Source organism: Scyliorhinus canicula, unplaced genomic scaffold (genome assembly GCF_902713615.1).
Source record: "Scyliorhinus canicula unplaced genomic scaffold, sScyCan1.1, whole genome shotgun sequence".
NCBI lineage: Eukaryota > Metazoa > Chordata > Chondrichthyes > Carcharhiniformes > Scyliorhinidae > Scyliorhinus > Scyliorhinus canicula.
In genome coordinates, this window is record NW_024055461.1 from 1,734,654 (window position 1) to 1,754,956 (window position 20,303).

At 47.5% G+C, this 20,303-nt stretch overlaps 3 protein-coding genes across 8 annotated transcripts in view; 2 read left to right on the top strand and 1 right to left on the bottom strand.

The window, feature by feature from the left end:
- Positions 1-20,303, top strand: part of LOC119959603 (zinc finger protein 774-like) — a 1,152,970-nt gene that overhangs the window by 99,274 nt on the left and 1,033,393 nt on the right. The window lies entirely within an intron of this gene.
- Positions 1,262-3,826, top strand: LOC119959611 (oocyte zinc finger protein XlCOF19-like). Of its 3 annotated transcripts, none has more exons than XM_038787808.1 (2): positions 1,262-1,725; positions 2,336-3,826. In XM_038787808.1, the coding sequence occupies exon 2, from the start codon at positions 2,630-2,632 to the stop codon at positions 3,386-3,388; it is 759 nt and encodes a 252-aa protein (XP_038643736.1). In that variant the 5' UTR covers positions 1,262-1,725; positions 2,336-2,629; the 3' UTR covers positions 3,389-3,826. The 3 variants fall into 3 exon arrangements, with proteins under 3 accessions (XP_038643736.1, XP_038643735.1, XP_038643737.1); XM_038787807.1 differs by having other exon boundaries at positions 1,262-1,646; XM_038787809.1 differs by having other exon boundaries at positions 1,262-1,510.
- On the bottom strand, positions 12,548-17,128 carry LOC119959605 (zinc finger protein 239-like). Of its 4 annotated transcripts, none has more exons than XM_038787798.1 (3): positions 17,070-17,128; positions 15,281-15,931; positions 12,548-15,050 (listed from the first exon to the last, which is right to left on the bottom strand). In XM_038787798.1, the coding sequence occupies exons 2-3, from the start codon at positions 15,855-15,857 to the stop codon at positions 14,599-14,601; spliced, it is 1,029 nt and encodes a 342-aa protein (XP_038643726.1). In that variant the 5' UTR covers positions 15,858-15,931; positions 17,070-17,128; the 3' UTR covers positions 12,548-14,598. The 4 variants fall into 4 exon arrangements, with proteins under 4 accessions (XP_038643726.1, XP_038643724.1, XP_038643725.1 ...); XM_038787796.1 differs by having other exon boundaries at positions 17,009-17,125; XM_038787797.1 differs by having other exon boundaries at positions 16,996-17,112.

Sequence of the window (20,303 nt, forward strand, 5' to 3'; positions counted from 1 at the left end):
GGTGTATCCTTTCCCACACATGGAGCAGGTGAACGGCCTCTCCCCGGTGCGAGTGAGTTTATGGTTCAACAGATCACGTCTCTTGTAGTTTTTTTCATAGTCAGAACATTGAAAAGATCTCTCCTCACTGTGAATACGATGGTGTGACAGGAGGTGGGATGAGGTTGTGAAGCCTTTCCCACACACCGAAAAGGTGAATGGTCTCTCGCAGGTGAGACTGCAGTGATGAACATGCAGTTCTGACGGGTAATTGAATCCCTTCCCACAGCCTCCACATTGGCACGGTTTCTCCCCGATGGGACAGCATTTGTATGATCACATATTAATTAATAATGTTTATTGTCACAAGTAGGCTTGCATTGACACTGCAATGAAATTACTGTGAAAAGCCCCTAGTCGCCACACTCCGGTGCCTGTTCGGGTACACAGAGGGAGAATTCAGCACGTACAAATTAGTCAGGAATGTAATGGAATACTCTCCACTTTCCTGGATGAGTGCAGCTCCAACTCAAGAAGCTTGACACTATCCAGGGCAAAGCAGTCCATTTGCTTGGCACCTAATCCACAAACCCTAATCCACAAACATCCACTCCGTCCAGAACAGTGGCAGCAGTGTGTACCATCTACAAAATTCATTGCAGAAACTCAACAAGGCTCCTTCTGCAGCACTTTCCAAACCCACATCCACAAAGGGGTAACGGCAACAGACACATAGAAATCCCATCAGCTGCAAGTTCACCTCCAAGCTACTCACCATCCTGAATTGGAAATATGTCACTGTTCCTTCACTGTCACTGGGTCAAAATCCTGGAACTCTCTCCCTGATAGCACTGTGGCTACATGGAGTGCAGCAGTTCACCAAGGCAGCTCGCCACCACCTGCTCAAGGCAGTTATGGGTGGGCAATAAATACTGGCCTCGCCAGCGACGCCAACATCATATGAATTAAATTTTTAAATGCAAAAACACTGCAGATGTTCCAGTATCAAAATATAAAGAGCCAATGCTGGACATGCTAATCAAGTTAGACCGTATCTGTGGAGAGAAAGAAACAGAATTACAACTTCAATTCTGATCTGCGGTTAGTCTCCAATAAATACTTGACTTCCTGTTGATGATGAATGGTGGACTTATTTCCCACAACCACCCGCGGTCCGGAAACCGCTCTATCCAACTCGCTCATTGCTTAGGCGCTGAGTGCGCATGCTCCAGGGCCAGCCAGCCGTTGGGCATTCTGGGTAGCTTCTCTGTTCCGAGTCGGAGGAACCGGGAAGTGGTGGCGCAGATGGGCTGCAGTAAACTGGTCAGGATATGGAATCCCAGGGGGAGCGATGGAGCCAGCTCTGGACGGGGAGAGTTTCTCAACTCCTGAGTGAAGGCCGCAAACCCTAAATAAGACCCTGCGGTACATAGTTTATGGCTTTGGGTCCTGTGCCTGGTATCAGGCCCGGGTGAACGGCCGCCATGTTGGTTCAGCGAGGAGAAACACGCATGCGTGGCTTCTGGATGACGTAAGAGAGAATGGGCAGGACTTTCGGGGTCACTTTTCCAGCTGGGTCCTAGTGCCACTGGGAATCTGCATGACGGCAACAGGTGTTTAGCACTGCTGCCTCAGCGACAGGGACACAAATTCGAATCCGAGTTTGGGTGAGCATTTGTCTTTGTGAAGTTTTCACTTTCTTCCTGTGTCTGCGTGGGTTTCCTCCCACAGACCAAAGATGTGCAGGTTAGTTGGGGTTTTGGGGCTAGGGTGGGGGAGTGGGCCGAGGCAGGATGCTCTTTCAGAAGTCAGTGCAGACTCGATGGGCTGAATGGCCTCCAGCACTGTGAAGATGCTAATGGGGAGGTTACAGTCCCTGTATACTTACCGGAAGGGGCTGCTCCTAAATGCTTTGTGATACGTTAATTCCACATTCCCAGCTTTGTTGCACAGAGGGGTCTGCTCCTGATCTGTTTAAAACACCAATTTGTAGATCCAGATGGGGGAGCCCTATGGGGGAGAATGTAGGGCTTCCTGTGGCTGCTGGCCTCTCTTCTGTGGTCTTGCCCATGCTCAGGTGGCCCTGGAGCAGGACCAAGAGTTGTCTCCCAGCACACTTGATACCTTCCACAACTGTTGTTACCTCAGGATGCAGAGGCCACAGAAAACAACATTCTGGTTTAGTTTAAACAGTTTTGCTTTGTTTTTGTTGGGATTTTGCTCTCTTTTACTTTGATTGAGCAGCATATTTGGGGAACCAAGAGATGGAAGAATATTCCATAGAGATTAGAATTATTTGTTCTGAATTTCTATCATGGACTGACAGCGATACTGACACTGTCAACTCCTTTTACAGGGCATTGGACAGAGACGATTTGAGACATTCATCATCAGCCTTTGAATATGGAAGGAGAAATGTTTATTTGTGGGAAAGGATCTGAAACATCAGTGTGACTGGCAAAGCACCGAGACATAAACACATACCCGAGTGAGAGTGTTCCAGTGAACTGACTGTAGAAAGAGCTTTAACCAATTACCCAGCCTGAAAAAACATTGCACCATTTACGTGGGGAGAAACCATACACGTGTTCTGTGTGAGGACAAGGCTTCAACTGATTATCTAACTACGTAACATAAGGACAGTGGCATCATGGTGAAACCTTGGAAATGTGAGGACTGTGGGAAGGGATTCAGATCCCCATCAGGACTAGAAATTCATCAACGCAGTCATACTGGGGAGAAACCATTCATTTGCTGTGTGTGTGGGAATGGATTTGCTGATTCATTTAGACTGGTGTCACACCAGCGAATTCACACTGGAGAGAAACCGTACATTTGCTCACAGTGTGGGAAGAGCTTCCGGTCTTTATCTAACCTCACTGAACATCTACGGGTTCACACTGGGGAGAGACCATTCCACTGCTCTGACTGCGGGCAGAGATTCACTTGTTCTTCCCACCTCACTGATCACAAGCGTGTCCATACTGGTGAGAGGCCGTTCATCTGCTCCGTGTGTGGGAAGGGATTTATTAAATCAGCGAACCTTCTTGGACACCAGCGTACTCACACTGAAGAGAAAGCATTCATCTGCACTGAGTGTGGGAAGAGTTTCACTCGTTCATCTAGTCTTCGGGATCACCAGCGAGTTCACACTGGGGAGAAACCCTTTACCTGCGCTGAATGTGGGAAGGGATTTGCTTTGAAATCGCAGCTTCGGTCACATACACTTGTTCACACTAATGAGAGACCATTTCAATGTTCTGACTGTGAGAAGAGCTTTAAAAGTGGAAGTGATTTGACAAAACACCAGCGAATCCATTCTGGGGAGAAGCCATTCACCTGCCCTGTGTGCAATAGAGGATTCACTCAGCCATCCGCTCGTCTGAAACACCAGAGAGTTCACATGTGATTACAGGGATTTGATTCCTACACCCAGGAATGAACAATGTTCATTCTGACAGTTCAGATTTATTTCCATTGATGTTAAACTCCAGCCCAGTGAAAGGAATTAATAGAATGGACATGAATTATATTGGACGTGAATTGTATTAAACACCCAGTATTGGGAGTCCTTGATTTCTCTAAGATAAGAGGAGACTGATTGATGTCCTATTACCGACTGTTCCATTGTTGGGTCTTTTCTCTTTTGTTAATGGAAGACTTGTATTTATATAGCGCCTCTCACAACTTCAGGATGGCCCAAAGTGCTTTACAGTCAAGTTCTTTTGAATTGTAGTCACTGTTGTGATGTAGGAAATGCAGCAGCCAGATTGTGTACAACAGGCTCCAACAAACACAAATAAGATGCTGGAAATACTCAGCAGGTCAGGCAGCATCTGTGAAGCAAGAAAGTGAGTTCAAAACAGAACTATGATTATGACCAGATTATCTGTTCAGTGTTCATCACCGAGGGCTTTATAGTGAGCAGTTCACCCGAGAGAACTTCCTCCTTCAAAATATCATCAGCAGAACCTTTATGTCGAGCTGCAAGAGCAGATGGGGTGAGATTGGAAGGTTTCCTCTGAAAGACAGTGCAGTATTCCCTCAGTACAGCGCTGTATTCCCTCAGGACAGTGCTGTATTCCCTCAGTACACTGCTGTACTCCCTCAGTGCTGTATTCCCTCAGTACAGTGCAGTATTCCCTCAGTACAGTGCTGTACTCCCTCAGTACAGTGCTGTATTCCCTCGGTACGGTGCTGTATTCCCTCGGTACGGTGCTGTATTCCCTCAGTACGGTGCTGTATTCCCTCAGTACGGTGCTGTATTCCCTCAGGACAGTGCTGTATTCCCTCAGTACGGTGCTGTATTCCCTCAGTACAGGGCTGTACTCCCTCAGTGCTGTATTCCCTCAGTACAGTGCAGTATTCCCTCAGTACAGTGCTGTACTCCCTCAGTACAGTGCTGTATTCCCTCAGTACAGCGCTGTATTCCCTCAGTACAGCGCTGTATTCCCTCAGTACAGTGCTGTACTCCCTCAGTACCGTGCTGTATTCCCTCAGTACAGTGCTGTATTCCCTCAGTACAGTGCTGTATTCCCTCAGTACAGCGCTGTACTCCCTCAGTACAGTGCTGTACTCCCTCAGTACAGCATCGCAATACCAGCTGGGCTTTATGGTTGGGTTTCTGGAGGCGAAGTTGAACCCACATCCTCCTGACTCAGAGATGGGAATGTAACCACTGAACGATAACCCCTCATCATTAACTCGAGTTTATTTCCGTTCTCACATCTTTGGTTGTTCTCCTGAATACATTAACCCATTGAATCATGCAGGGGGGATGAACAATAGTCTTTACAGACACCTAGAAGTGGGAGTAGGTAGTAAATTTCAGTAGAAATTATTCATTTCCAGACAAGTTCCATTTTATAAGCGAACACGATCGAGGAAGCCATTTTGAGACTAATATTTACCTGAATGGGGCATTTAGTATCCAGCTATTAACCAATTGTATTAATCAATGAAGTGTATGCATTACTCACCAATCAGAAACAAATAGTGATCGTCAATTGATTTTAATTGAAGATTTAATAATCAGTTTGTAGTATGTGTTAAAAGACTGGGTTATACCTGAAACTAATGTCAGCCTGTTTTAAATTCTGTACTCCAGCTTCTGTAAGAAGAAATGTATGATTTGATAAGATGGTTAGCAGTGAGGCTTCATGCTCTTGGTAACCTTTTTGAGATGGAAGGTCATACAATGAATTGAAGACTTGTGCAGGATCAGATAGGAGGGATACATTAAACAATCCCATTATATCTCGATCTGAGACATTCACCCAAATGGTTAAAAAACAATTAAAATGATTCAGTAATGGAGGCCGGCGGCGGCTAAGGTGTTGAGGGGATTTATGGACCAGATGGAGGGGTGGATCCCTGGAGGTTTGCGAGGCCAAGGGCCAGGGAGTACTCGTTTTTCTCCCATGTACATACGGCCTACTCAAGGATTGATTTTTTTTGTCCTGAGCAGGGGGTTGGTGTCGAGGGTGGAGGAGGTGGAATACTCTGCCATTGCCATTTCGGATCATGCCCCGCACTGGATGGACCTCGGGCTGGGGGAAGAGAGGGACCAACGTCCGCTCTGGCGCTTGGAGGTGGGGCTGATGGCAGATGAGGAGATGGCCGAGAGGGTTCGGGGATGTATCGAGAGGTACCTTGAGGCCAATGATAACGGGGAGGTTTGGGTGGGGACGGTCTGGGAGGCATTGAAGGCGGTGATGAGGGGGGAATTGATCTCCATCCGAACCCATAGGGAGAGGGGGGAGCAGAGGGAGAGAGTGATAGGGGAGATGGTGCGGGTGGATAGGAGATATGCAGAGGCCCCAGAGGAGGGATTGCTGGGGGAGAGGCATAGCCTTCAGGCCAGATTCGACCTATTGACTACCAGAAAGGCGGAAGCTCAGTGGAGGAAAGCACAGGGGGTGGCGTATGAATACGGGGAGAAAGCGAGCAGGATGCTGGCACACCAGCTCTGGAAGCGAGATGCGGCCAGGGAGATTGGGGGAGTGACGGATGGGGCTGGGAAGGTGGTGCGGAGGGGAGTAGATGTTAATGCGGTCTTCAGTGACTTCTATGGGGAACTGTACCGGTCGGAGCCCCCGGTGGAGGGGGTGGAATGGGGCGCTTCTTGGACAAGCTGCGATTCCCGAGGGTGGAGGAGGAGCAGGTGGAGGGACTAGGGGCGCCGATCGAGCTGGAGGAGGTGGTCAAAGGGATAGGGAGCATGCAGTCGGGGAAGGCGCCGGGGCCAGACGGGTTTCCGGCGGAATTTTATAAAAGGTATTTGGACCTGTTGGGCCCCCTGTTGGTCCGGACCTTTAACGAGGCAAGGGAGGGGGTGCTTTGCCCCCAACTATGTCACGGGCGCTGATTTCCTTGATCCTGAAGCGGGACAAGGACCCTCTGCATATAGGCCGATTTCGCTGCTGAACGTCGATGCTAAGCTGCTGGCAAAGATCCTGGCCACTACAATAGAGGATTGCGTGTCCGGGGTCATTCGTGAGGACCAGACGGGGTTTGTGAAGGGAAGGCAGTTGAATACAAACATACGAAGGCTCCTCAATGTTATTATGATGCCGGCTGTGGAAGGGGAGGCGGAGATAGTGGTGGCATTAGATGCGGAGAAGGCCTTCGATAGGGTTGAGTGAGAGTATTTGTGGGAGGTGTTGGAGAGGTTTGGGTTTGGGGAGGGGTTTATCCGGTGGGTGAGGCTGCTCTACGAGGCCCCGATGGCGAGTGTAGCCACAAATAGGAGGAGGTCGGAGTACTTTCGGCTGTACAGGGGGACGAGACAGGGGTGCCCCCTGTCCCCCTTGCTCTTCGCGTTTGCGATTGAGCCCCTGGCCATGGCATTGAGGGAGTCAGGGAACTGGAGGGGCCTGGTGAGGGGTGGGGAGGAGCATCGAGTGTCGCTGTACGCGGACGACCTGTTGCTGTATGTGGCGGACCCGGTGGGGGGGATGCCGGAGGTGATGAGGATTCTTAGTGAATTCGGGGGTTTCTCTGGGTATAAGTTGAACTTGTGCAAGAGTGAGGTGTTTGTGGTGCATCCGGGGGATCAAGAGGAGGGGATTGGTAGGCTCCCATTGAAGCAGACAGGGAAGAGCTTCAGGTACCTAGGGGTCCAGGTGGCGGGGAGCTGGGGGGCCCTGCACAAGCTCAACCTCACAAGGTTGGTGGAGCAGATGGAGGAGGAGTTTAAGAGGTGGATATGTTACCGCTGTCACTGGCGGGGAGGGTGCAGTCCGTTAAGATGACGGTGCTCCCGAGGTTTTTGTTCCTGTTCCAGTGCCTTCCCATCCTTATCCTGAAGGCCTTTTTTAGGAGTGTCAACAGGAGTATCACGGGATTTGTGTGGGCGCATGGGACTCCGAGGGTGAGAAGAGTGAGTGTTCCTGGAACGAGGCAGGGATTGGGGGGGGGGGGGGGGGGGCTGGCGTTGCCCAACCTCTGTGGGTACTATTGGGCTGTCAACGCAGCGATGGTGAGTAAGTGGGTAATGGATGAGGAAGGGGCAGCTTGGAAGAGGATGGAGGCGGCATCTTGTGTGGGCACGAGCCTGGAGGCGCTGGTAATGGCGCCGTTGCCGCTCCCTCCAACGAGGTATACCACGAGCCCGGTGGTGGCGGCTACACTCAAAATTTGGGGGCAATGGAGACGGCACAGGGGAGAAGTGGGGGGCTCGATGGAGGCCCCGATACGGAGAAGCCATCGGTTTGTCCCAGGGAGCATTGATGGCGGATTTCTGGGCTGGCACAGGGCAGGGGTTAGGAGGTTGAGGGACCTGTTTGTGGAGGGGAGGTTCGCGAGCTTGGGGGAGTTAGAGGGGAAGTTTGGGCTCCCCCCGGGGAACATGTTTAGGTACATGCAGGTGAGGGCGTTTGCCAGACAGCAGGTGGAGGGGTTCCCCCTGCTGCCCCCACGAGGGGTGCGGGATCGGTTGCTCTCAGGGGTGTGGGATGGAGGATTTCAGACATATACCGGGTAATGCAGGAGGTAGACGAGGCCTCGGTGGAGGAACTGAAGGGTAAATGGGAAGAGGAGCTGAGTGAGGAGATTGAGGAGGGGACGTGGGCGGATGCCCTGGAGAGAGTGAATTCCTCCTCTTCCTGTGCGAGGCTTAGCCTCAGACAGTTCAAGGTGCTGCATAGTGCCCACGTGACTGGGACGAGGTTGAGTAGGTTTTTCGGGGGCGAGGACAGGTGTGCTATGTGGTCGGGGAGCCCAGCGAACCACGCCCATATGTTTTGGGCGTGTTCAGAGTTGGGGGAGTTTTGGAAGGGGGTAGCAAGGACGGTGTCGAGGGTGGTGGGATCCAGCGTCGAGCCAGGCTGGGGACTCGCAATTTTTGTGGTTGCAGTGGAGCCGGGAGTGCAGGAGGCGATAGAGGCCGGTGTCCTGGCCTTTGCGTCCCTAGTAGCCCAGAGGATCTTGCTCCAATAGAAGGATGTGAGGCCCCCAAGCGTGGAGGCCTGGATCAATGATATGGCAGGGTTCATTAAATTGGAGAAGGTGAAATTTGCCCTGAGGGGATCAGTACAAGGGTTTTTCAGGCGGTGGCAGCCTTTCCTGGACTCCCTGGCGGAACGGTAGGGAAATAGGCCGACAGCAGCAGCAACCCGGGGGGGGGGGGGGGGGTTTGGATCGGGGGGAGGGAGAACTGTGTACATGGGTCTGTGGGATGTGGCGGGTGCTATCTCTTTCCCTTTTGTTGTTTGGGTTTTTTTTCCTTTTGTTTGAAGTTGGGAGGGTATTGTTCTTGGGGTGTTACCGCGGTTGTTTGTTAAGAGTTAAGATGTTTATATTTTGTAAAAATTTCAATAGAAATTTTTTTTTTTTTAAATGATTCAGTAATGAAATTGACCAACCATTGAGTTCTAACCAGTTTATTCAAACTGAGGGAGGAGCTACTTAAGGATTTAAAACCCGAGGAGAAGGTCCATTGTCAGCCAAGTACTGGAATCCCCAAAGCAAGATTCCCATCAGAATTGTTGTCAAAAAGGCAGCACGGTGGGGCATTGGTTAACATTGCTGCCTCACGGCGCTGAGGTCCTAGGTTCGATCCCAGCTCTGGGTCACTGACCATGTGGAGTTTGCACCTTCTGCCCTGTTTTGCTCCCACAACCCAGAGAGGTGCAGGCTAAGTGGATTGGCCACGCTAAGTTGCCCCTTAATTGGAAAAAAATGAATTGCATACTCTTTTTAAAAAAAAAAAAGAAATTTTTTTAAATAATTGTTGTCAGGAAATGATACAAGAGGGATTATGTTTATACAGCCTGATCAGCCAAGAGAAATGGAAACAGTCTGTTTTGTATCGACAAGTTGACCCTTTTCCTTCTGTGTTGATCAGTTTCCCCTTTTCCTTCTGTATCGATCAGTTTACCCTTTTCCTTCTGTATCGATCAGTTTACCCTTTTCCTTCTGTATCGATCAGTTTACCCTTTGCCTTCCATATCGATCAGTTTCCCCTTTTCCTTCTGTATCGATCAGTTTACCCTTTTCCTTCCGTATCGATCAGTTTACCCTTTTCCTTCCGTATCGATCAGTTTACCCTTTTCCTTCCGTATCGATCAGTTTACCCTTTTCCTTCTGTATCGATCAGTTTCCACTTTTCCTTCCGTATCGATCAGTTTACCCTTTTCCTTCCGTATCGATCAGTTTCCCCTTTTCCTTCCCTATCGATCAGTTTACCCTTTTCCTTCCGTATCGATCAGTTTACCCTTTTCCTTCCGTATCGATCAGTTTCCCCTTTTCCTTCTGTATCGATCAGTTTACCCTTTTCCTTCCCTATCGATCAGTTTCCCCTTTTCCTTCTGTATCGATCAGTTTTCCCTTTTCCTTCCCTATCGATGAGTTTCCCCTTTTCCTTCTGTATCGATCAGTTTCCCGTTTTCCTTCTGTATTGATATGTATCTTTATTTTAAATAAATTTATTTCAATTTAACATCTGAAATTCCTGTCCTTCCTAATCATTAAAAGTCTTGTTCAAACTAAAACAATTGAGTAAACTATTTACAAACACTGGTGGATTGGTTGGTTGAAATAAGAACAATACAGCACAGGAACAGGCCCTTCGGCCCTCCAAGCCTGTACCGGTCATTATACTAACATTTGCCAGAACCCTCAGCACTTCGTTGTGCCATATCCCTCCATACCCATCCTATCCATGTGTTTCTCAAGATGCCTTTTGAACGCCGTTAATGTAGCTGCTTCCACAACCTCCCCTGGCAATGCATTCCAGGCACTCACCACCCTCTGCATAAAGAAACCTGCCTCTCACATCTCTAAACTTTGCCCCATGGACCTTAAATATATGCCCCCTGGTCACTGACCCCTCCACCCTGGGAGAGAGTGCCTGCCCATCCACTCTATCCATGCTCCTCGTAATCTTGTAGACCTCGATCAGGTCATCCCTCAACCTCCCTCTTTCTAATGAAAGTCCGTGTCTATTCAGCCTCTCCACATGGCTAACACCCTCCAGACCAGGCAGCATCCTGGTAAACCTCCTATGCACCCTCTCCAAAGTCTCCACATCCTTCTGGTAGTGTGGTGACCAGAATTGTGCACAATATTCCAAGTGCTAACTAGAGCATGACTTGCCAGTTTTTATACTCGATGCCCCATCCAATGAAGGTCAGCATTCCGTATGCTTTCTTGACTAACTTGCCCACTTGTGTTGCCACCTTCAAAGATCTGTGGACCTGCACGCTCAGATCTCTCTGACTTTCTATATTCCTAAGAGTTTTGTCATTTACAGTATTACCTCACATTTGGCCGGTTTAAACTCCATTTCTCTGCCCAAGTCTCCACCCTATCTATGTCCTGCTGGATTTTCTGACGATCCTTAACATGATCTGCCACTCCGCCAATCTTGGTGTCATCCGCAAACTTACTTGTCAGACCGGCTACATTTTCCTCCAAATCGTTTATGTATACGACAAATATACGTTTTAATATGAGATCACCTGAAAGTCTGAATTGTCTGCATTGGATGGAGCCCTTGCAGCCTCATGTGAGGATAGCGGTGTGAGTGTGCAGATGAAATGAAATGAAAATCGCTTGTCACGAGTAGGCTTCAATGAAGTTACTGTGAAAAGCCCCTAGCTGCCAAATTCCGGTGCCTGTCCGGGGAGGCTGGTACGGGAATCGAACCGTGCTGCTGGCCTGCTTTAAAAGCCAGCGATTTAGCCCAGTGAGCTAAACCAGCCCCCGATGTGATTTGTCAAATGTAAAATAACTCATGAAGAAATGTTTTGTGAAATTCACTGAAGAACTGTGTCCTAGGCCAAACTAGTTTCAGTTGATGCTTTATCAATGGCCGTACTCCCATGATAAGGTCAGAAATGGGGATGCTCGCTGATGACTGCACAATGTTCACCATTTGCGACTCCTCAGTTACTGAAGCAGTCCATGGCCAAATGCAGCAAGATAATATCTAGGCTTGTACTGACAAGTGGTAAGTAACATTTGTGTCTCTCAAGTGGCAGACTGTGTCATCTCCAACAAGAGAGGATCTAACCTTGACATTTAATAGCATTACTATCACTAAATCCCTCACTGGCAACACCCTAGGGATTGCCATTGACCAGAAACCAAACTGGACTAGCCATAAATATTGTGGCTACAAGAGCAGATCAAAGGTGTGTAACTCATCTCCTGACTCCCTAAAGCATGTGCACCATCTACAAGACACAAATCAGGAGTGTAATGGAATACTCCACTTGTCTGGATGGGTAATAATAATAATCTTTATTAGTGTCACAAGTAGGCTTACATTAACACTGCATCACAGAGAATGTATGAATGTTGTAAATTACCGCAGGAATCGGAAGCCTTCAATTTAAAAAAATTTTTAAGTACCCAATTCTTTTTGTTCCAATTAAGAGGCAATTTAGCATGACACATTCATCTGCCCTGCACATCTTTAGGTTGTGGGGGTGAGATGCGTGCAGACACGAGGAGAATGTGCAAACTCCACACAGTCAGTGACCCAGGGTCGGGATCGAACCTGGGACCTCGGCACCATGAGGCAACAGGGCTAACCCACTGCAGCAACGTACTCCCCTAGTTTTAGTATCTTACTACAATGTGTAATCAAGAAATTAGGCAAACCAGCTCCAGTGTAGAAATCAGTTGTGAGAAGTCAATAAGAATAAACAGAGGTCACAGCCAAGGAGAATCTAGAACAATGCCAGAGACAAACAGAGGTCACAGCCAAGGAGAATCTAGAACAGTGCTCCGCTTTCCTCCCACAAGTCCTGAAAGACATGCTCGTTGGGTGAATTGGACATTCTGAATTCTCCCCGTGTACCCGAACAGCTGCTGGAGTGTGGCAACTAGGGGGTTTTCACAACAACCTCATTGCAGTGTTAATGTAAGCCTACTGTGACAATAATAAAGATTATTATTAGAGGAGTCATCAAGTCTAAAGGTAAAAGGGGCATGGATGAGGTTTCAGCAGCAGATGTGCTGGGGTGGGGGTGGAGACAGGTGACATTATGGAGAGTGAAATAGCTGGTATTAGTGATGGTGTGGAAATGTGGTCAGAAACTCATCTAGGGGTCAAATCTGACATGGAGATTGTGCAGTGTGTGGTTCAGCCTCAGACAGTTCCCAGGGAGAGGGATGGACTCGGGAGTTAGGAAAGGGAATTTGCATCCCGGTCCTGGGTCACTGTCCGTGTGGAGTTTGTACATTGTCCCCATGTCTGCTTGGGTTTCATCCCCACAACCCAAAGATGTGCAGGTTAGGTGGATTGGCCACGTTAAATTGCCCCATAATTGGAAAAAATATAATTGGGTACTCTACTCTAAGTTTATTTTTTAAAAAGGAAAGGGAATTTGTAGTGGTGACTGAAGATAATGACTTTGGTCTTCCCAAATTTTAATTGGAGGAAGTTTCTGCTGATCCATTACTGGGTGTGGGATAAGCAGTTTGATAATTTAGTGACAGAGGAGGAATGGAGAGGGATGGGGATAGGGGTGAGGTAGAGCTGGGTGTTGTCAGTGAACATGTAAAATCTAACACGGTGCTTTTGGATGATGTCACCTAGTGGGGTCGGGGAGGTGCTGGGGATAGAACACCGAGTACAAGGAATTTGGAGAGGAAAGGGAGATTGGAGATGTCTTGGAAATTTGTAAAGATGGTGGGGCCAAGTGTTCTATTTAGGATGGGTGATGATGTTGCATTAAAGTGAGAGGGACAGAACCAAATGTGGTAGAACTGGAAACATATCAACTAACGCAGAGAAGTTGGATGGTCAATTGTTTTGTGAGAATGGAGTCAAGGGAACAGAAGTTGGGTCTGATGGACAATATAAGCTCAGAGGGAGAGAGAAGATAGGAGAGAAACTGGAGAAAGATCCGAGTTCAGGGCTCAGACGAGGAGGAACTTCAGACACAGTTTGGCCTGGTGGGTTAGTGGAAGGGAGGGAAGCAGCAGAGGTAGCTGATCGGATTGTCTCAATCTCCGTGACAAAGGAACTCCATGAACTCCACACACTTGTTGTCAGAGGTGAGGATGGATGAAACGGGGTGAGGGCGAAGAACATTTCAAAAAAGAAGACCTTTTGTTAGAAATATTTTAAAATACTTAACGCACATTGTTTCACGCAATGCTGATTTATTTGACCTTTACCTGGAATATTAACCCCTATAACTGAGCTGGAGTATATTTATTGTTAAGGGCACAGCCAGAAAGGAAATTTGAGACATTTGTCCCCACAGTTTGCCTTTGCAATTTGTATAGGAGAAGGAGAGGTTGTGAGCTCCAGAAATGATGTCCCCAACTATTTGTGATGGTTTCTTAAGTAAATGTTCATGATGGAATCGGAAAATAAATAAAATGAAATAGAAGTACACTTAAAATAAGGCAATGGCTTCACACATCCCAATACTTGAAACAGTTCCAAACAATCTTAATTTAACTACCTCAGAGCTAACCTTCCCCAATCTGTCCAGCAATGCCTTTTAGATTTTAAGATCTATAAAATGCAGAAACCTTGTCCCAAACTGTGCCTTTGCTCCAATTTGCTCCTGAGGTTAACCAGCAGTTAACTGGCTTTTCAAATCTGGCTTCCTTCACACAGCTTTCTGGGCTGCGATTTAAACAGTATCTTCACAAGTTTCACTATCCCCTTAACTACGTTTTTTCCCTTTGATCTCTCCATCATTTTACCCAATTTCGTTCGAACTAATCTCTCCCAGAATTGCTTAAAATAATCTCTTTACTTTAACATTCATAATTTTAAAAATTGAATTTACTTTATCCATACTTCATTCATGACACCTTTCTTTCACACCTTGCATCTTTTGAATCGCAACACCCATTCACATCTGTTTCTGTTCTCTACCCAACCTAACTAGATTTTTTCGGTAAATATCTGGTTTGAAGTCGAGCTGGGCTCATTAACACATCAAACTCACAGTTTAAATTCACACAGTTACTCTTTCTCCCACTGTAAGGACCACTCTCACACTTCACTAGTTACAAAAAATGTATTACACATAGAAAATAGTTCAATTTCTTAGATTCTTCTGACAAATTTTCTTGATAAAACATCAGTAGAAATTTATGAACAAGGTTCATTCCTGGGTGTGATTAACAGTAAAATATAATCACTAATTATTTGCAAACACGCTGGTGACTTGTCAGGATGGACATCCGAGTGAATCTCTTCCCACACACGAAGCAGGGGAACGGTCTCTCCCCAGTGTGAATTCGCTGGTGTCTTTGCAGAGTGGATGACTGAGTGAATCCCTTCCCACACTTGGCGCAGATGAATGGCCTCTCCCTGGTGTGAATTCGCTGATGTACAGTCAGTTGAGACGATTGCCTGAACCCTGTCCCACAGTGAGAGCACCTGAATGGTCTCTCATCAGTGTGAACAAGCTGATGGCGCATCAGGTCCACAGGACTTTTATAGCACTTCTCACAGTCAGTGCATTGAAATGGTCGCGCTTCAGTGTGAACCTGCTGGTGTTTCAGCACGGTGGATGAATCGCTGAATCCCTTTCCACACTTGGAGCAGGTGAATGGCCTCTCCCCGGTGTGAACTCGCTGGTGTTGTAGCAGTCCTTTTTTTTTTTTTAAATTTAGAGTACCCAATTCATTTTTTCCAATTAAGGGGCAATTTAGTGTGGCCAATCCACCTACCCTGCACATCTTTGGGTTGTGGGGGCGAAACCCACGCAAACACGGGGAGAATGTGCAAACTCCACACGGACAGTGACCCAGAGCCGGGATCGAACCTGGGACCTCAGCGCCGTGAGGCTACAGGGCTAACCCACTGAGCGTTGTAGCAGTCCTGATGATTGAGTGAATCCCTTACCACATTCGGTGCAGGTGAACGGCCTCTCCCCAGTGTGAATTCGCTGGTGTACAATGAGTTCAGATGACTGCCTGAACCCAGTTCCACAGTCTGAGCACCTGAACGGGGTCTCATCAGTATGAGCTCGCTGATGACTCATTAGGTTGAGGGAACTTTTATAGCACCTCTCACAGTCTACACATTTAAAAGGTCTCTCGTCTATGTGAACCTGCTGGTGTTTCAACAGAGTGGAAGAATCAGTAAATCCCTTTCCACACTTGGAGCAGTTGAATGGCCTCTCCCCAGTGTGAACTCGCTGGTGTTGTTGCAGCCCTGATGATCGAGTGAATCCCTTCCCACACTCTGGGCAGGTGAATGGTGTCTCCCCACTATGAACTCGCTGGTGTCTCAGCAGGTTGGATGACCAGGTGAATCCCTTCCCACACTCTGGGCAGGTGAACAGTCTCTGCACAGTGTGACTGGGCTGATGGGTTTCCAGCTCAGACAGGGATCTGAATCCCTGCTCACAGTCTCCACATTTCTCCGCACTGCCAGCATTGCTATTTTCTTGCATGTTCAAAATCCGATGATATTCAGATCCTGATGTGATGTCTGTTTTCCAACTGCAAATCCTCCCCTTCTAACATCCTGTGAAATTGATTTAAAACAGAAAAATAGGGAGTGAGAGAGAACCCAAAAAACACAGGTTGTGAAACTGAGCTGAATGAATCTGGTCATTTGTGGGGCCGGCATTGGGAAAAAGTGACCATGGAAACTATTGGGTTGTCACGAAAAACTAACTGTTTCAGTAATGTCCTCAGGGAAGGGAACCTACCATCCGGTCTGGGCCTACACAGGATTCTGGCCTCCATACGAACATATGAAATAGGAGCAGGAGTAAACCATAAGCCCCATTGAGCTGCTTCAACATTCACGATGATCATGGCTGATCTTGGTTTAATCTCCAACTTCCCGTCCTCCTCCTCAAATCCTTTGATTCCCTGAAAAATCTCTCCATCTCTGGGTTAGGAAGTTCCCTCATTTTAATCTTGGGAAGACTTAAGCTACTGTCTTCACTCCCTGCTACAAATTCCACTTCCTAACCAATCAATCCGTCTATCACCTCAGAAACTGTCTGAGGATTGTGCAGACTTGAGGGGCCGAATGGCCTCCTTGTGCACTGCCGGGATTCAATGATTGTCAGTCTCGGATAGAAATGCCCAACGTTTCTTCTCCTGCTCCCTCATCCAGAATGACCGATCATGCTCCCTGCTGTACTTTGCCCCCAGCTATACTTTGCCCCTTGTCGTCATCAGCAATCCCTCAATTTGAGGATGACATCTACCCAGGGTCTTGAGTTTCTGCCATGGGTGGACAGAACCACAGATCTTGAGACCATGAGGTATTGGAATCAGGAGAGCAGGATGTATTTCCCTTTCTTTCCATCGATCCACCGCCCCATCATTCAGACATTGGGACTCAAAGACGAATCCAGTTTGATGGGCAAGTTGTCTCCATTCTGAACAATGGGGAACAAGCTCCTCCCACTCATTGAAACATCGGCCCCGACCAAGATGGCGGCCACGCATGCGCCATGGTGCACACTGATTTCAATAAAGATGGCCATTAATCCAGGCCGAAAATGAGGAGCTGCAGCCCCCGCTCGGTACAATCTGGGTCCGGCTAACTTTTTTCCAAGGTTACTGACTCACGCAAGGTGCTTACGCAGCGTTTCCGCCCTTCCCCGCGATCTCTCGCTCGCTACATATGGTTCACCACCGCTTACTTGCTACACATGTAAACAAGCAGCCGCTCTCCGTCGCCATGACGCACACTGCGCATGCTTCAATCACAGCAGGCCCTGCCTCTCTTTCACTCCGATTGGTTGGAGGACTAGCCGCTCCCGGTCGGTCCTCCAGTCCCGCCCCACCTGATCCTATTGGTCCGAAGCCGCTGTCAATCACCCGGGCATTGTGACAGTTTTAAATGGTGAGAGCGGCCACAGTCAGTATCTGGAGAAGCAGAACTACATTTGGTTTTCATATAATAGTCAGATCGTCATGGTTTGTTGACAACATAATATAATCCACTTCTGGTGTGTGTTACACTGTCACTGTTATCATCAGACATTTTAAAGAAATTAATTTAGAGTACCCAATTAATTTTTTCCAATTAAGGGGAAATTTAGTGTGGTCAATCCACCTACCCTGCACATCTTTGGGTTGTGGGGGTGAGACCCACGCAAACACAGGGAGAAGGTGCAAACTCCACACGGACAGTGACCCGGGACCAGGATCAAACCCGGGTCCTTGGCACCGTGAGGCAGCAGTGCGAAGCACTAGGCCACCATGCCGCCCACTTTATTAAACAATAACCTGCCTTTTATTCCAATTCTGGTGTATGTTGCCACTGCAGATCCTGGGCTGATTGGAGTCGGGTATAATAAACGTAGTCTGGTTCCAGTGCCTCTGAGGTCATTTCAACTGATGTTAATGGAGACAAAAGGCCCAATAAATATCCAATTGTAATAGGAGGACAAGGTGAAAGGAAGCAATGATATTTTGAGGTTTCTGTGTTGTGGTGAGTGTCACTGGGAGGTGTGTGATAAAATAGGAATTGAAACATGGCAGAGACACGTGTGACTGACTCCACCTGACTGAGAGCTGTTATACCCAAGGGGACAGCAATGAGGACTTGGGGAACTCCAGAGATTTCTGATGTCTGAGGTACATCTGTTAGAGGAACTGAAAATATTCAGATCCTTCTTCTAGTTCTCGAGTTACAGTCACACAGGAAATGTATCTGACAACTCATCAAAACCAAAGTTTTAATCTCTTTGAGACACATTGTGATTGAAAAGATCGAATGTTAAAACATCATTTTGAGGAAAATTCAGACTGTCATAAAGATGAGTGAACTGTCCAATTAACCCCATTCACCATAACTCTGCCAGTTTACCCTCTGCAAGTGTTTATCCAATTCCCTTTGAAAGTTCCTGTGAAATCTGCGTCCAGCAGCCTGTCAGTGTGAATTCCAGATCACATCACTGTGTAAAAACCATTCTCCTCATCACCCCCTTGGGTTCTGTTGTCAAATATCTTAAATCTCTGTGTCCTCTGGTTACAAACCCTCCTGCTCTTGGGAAACAGTTTCTCCCCATCGACACTGTCACAAATCCTTCCTCATTTTGAACACCTCTATTAAATCTCCCCTTCACCTTCCCTGATCTCAGAGGGACAATCCCGATTTACACTGCGCTGAAGAGTCACAAGGCAGCACGGTAGCATAATGGTTAGAATAATTGCTTCACAGCTCCAGGTGGAGCTCCAGGTTAGGTGGATTGACCATGCTAAATTGCCCTTAATGCCCAAAATTGCCCTTAGTGTTGGGTGGGGTTACTGGGTTATGGGGACAGGGTGGAGGTGTGGGCTTGGGTAGGGTGCACTTTCCAAGAGCCGGTGCAGACTCGATGGGCTGAATGGCCTCCTTCTGCACTGTAAATTCTATGATTTCTAAGGACTCAAAATGTTAACTCTGTTTCTCCCTGTACCGATGCTGCCAGAACTGCTGAGTTTTTCCAACATACAAAAAAAAAGTTTATCCAACATATTCTGTTTTTCTCGCTCTGTTTCCTTCTTCAATCCATCACAAACACTTAATGATTTGAACACCTCAGTTGAATAGGAACAGACAGAGATTAAGAGAGATACAGAGGAAAGAAGAGAGATTTTAAACAGCAGAAAGGTGAGGTGGCGAGAGATAAAAGCTGAGAAATAGAGGAAACAAGTAACACAGAAAGAATGATATAAAATATAAGGGAGCAGGTTATCAGTTCCCAGCTACAGAGAGCAGAGGGAACTCAGTGACGGGTCCACAGACACAGCCGGTTCTGTCCGGGAATGGAGACTCTGAACAGAAATAACCGGCTCATTTGTAAATGTCACCACAATGTGATCTGTGTGACTCTGCCCTGACTCTGTGGACAGATATAGGCCGCACTGACAGATGGCCCCACCAGATTGTAGTCCCTGGATTTATTTTCTGCTCAGAAGTGAGATGTGCGGTTTGGAACCGGCAGCAGAGAAACAGGAAGTTGTGTTTCCTGAGAATGAAACAGCAAGCGTCAGTTTCATGTTATCACCGTGAACAGTCTTCCTGCCTGTGAGGGTGAACTCACTGTGACAGCATCAAGAACACCCACACAGATTGCTTCCGGTCTCAGCATTACATTCACCTCACTTCCCATTTTAAACATCAAAATATGAGGTTATTTAGATTTTTAACATATTCACTGAACTGGAAGATGGACTGAGGATATCACTGGAAGAAATGAGGGGACATCATAGAAACTTAAATTTTCCTCAAAGAGGGTTATTAGAAAATAGGAGATTAAAAGTGAGCCAGGGCCAATCAGGGAGAGAGAGAACGTGAGAGAAAGGATTGAGTCTCCAGAAATCAGATGTTCACTCAGAAAGCGGAGAGGAGGGCAGCACGGCGGCTCAGTGGGTTAGCACTGCAGTCTCACGGCGCTGAGGTCCCAGGTTCGATCCCGGCTCTGGGTCACTCTCCGTGTAGAGTTTGCACATTCTCCCCGTGTTTGCGTGGGTTTCGCCCCCACAACCCAAAGTTGTGCAAGGTAGGTGGATTGTAAACGCTAAATTGCCCCTTAATTGGAAAAAATTAATTGGGTACTCTAAAATTTTAAAAAAGAAAAAAAAAGGAAAAAAGAAAGCGGAGAGGTTCAGTGTGTTCTTCAGAGATGATAGAGAGAAAAGTTTAGTGAATTTAGGCGCTCTGTGAAATAGAAATGTTAAAGGAGAGAGTGTCAGAGAGAAAGATAGGGCAGCACGATAGCATGGTGGTTAGCATAAATGCTTCACAGCTCCAGGGTCCGAGGTTCGATTCCCGGTTGGGTCACTGTCTGTGCGGAGTCTGCACGTCCTCCCCGTGTGTGCGTGGGTTTCCTCCGGGTGCTCCGGTTTCCTCCCACAGTCCAAAGATGTGCGGGTTAGGTGGATTG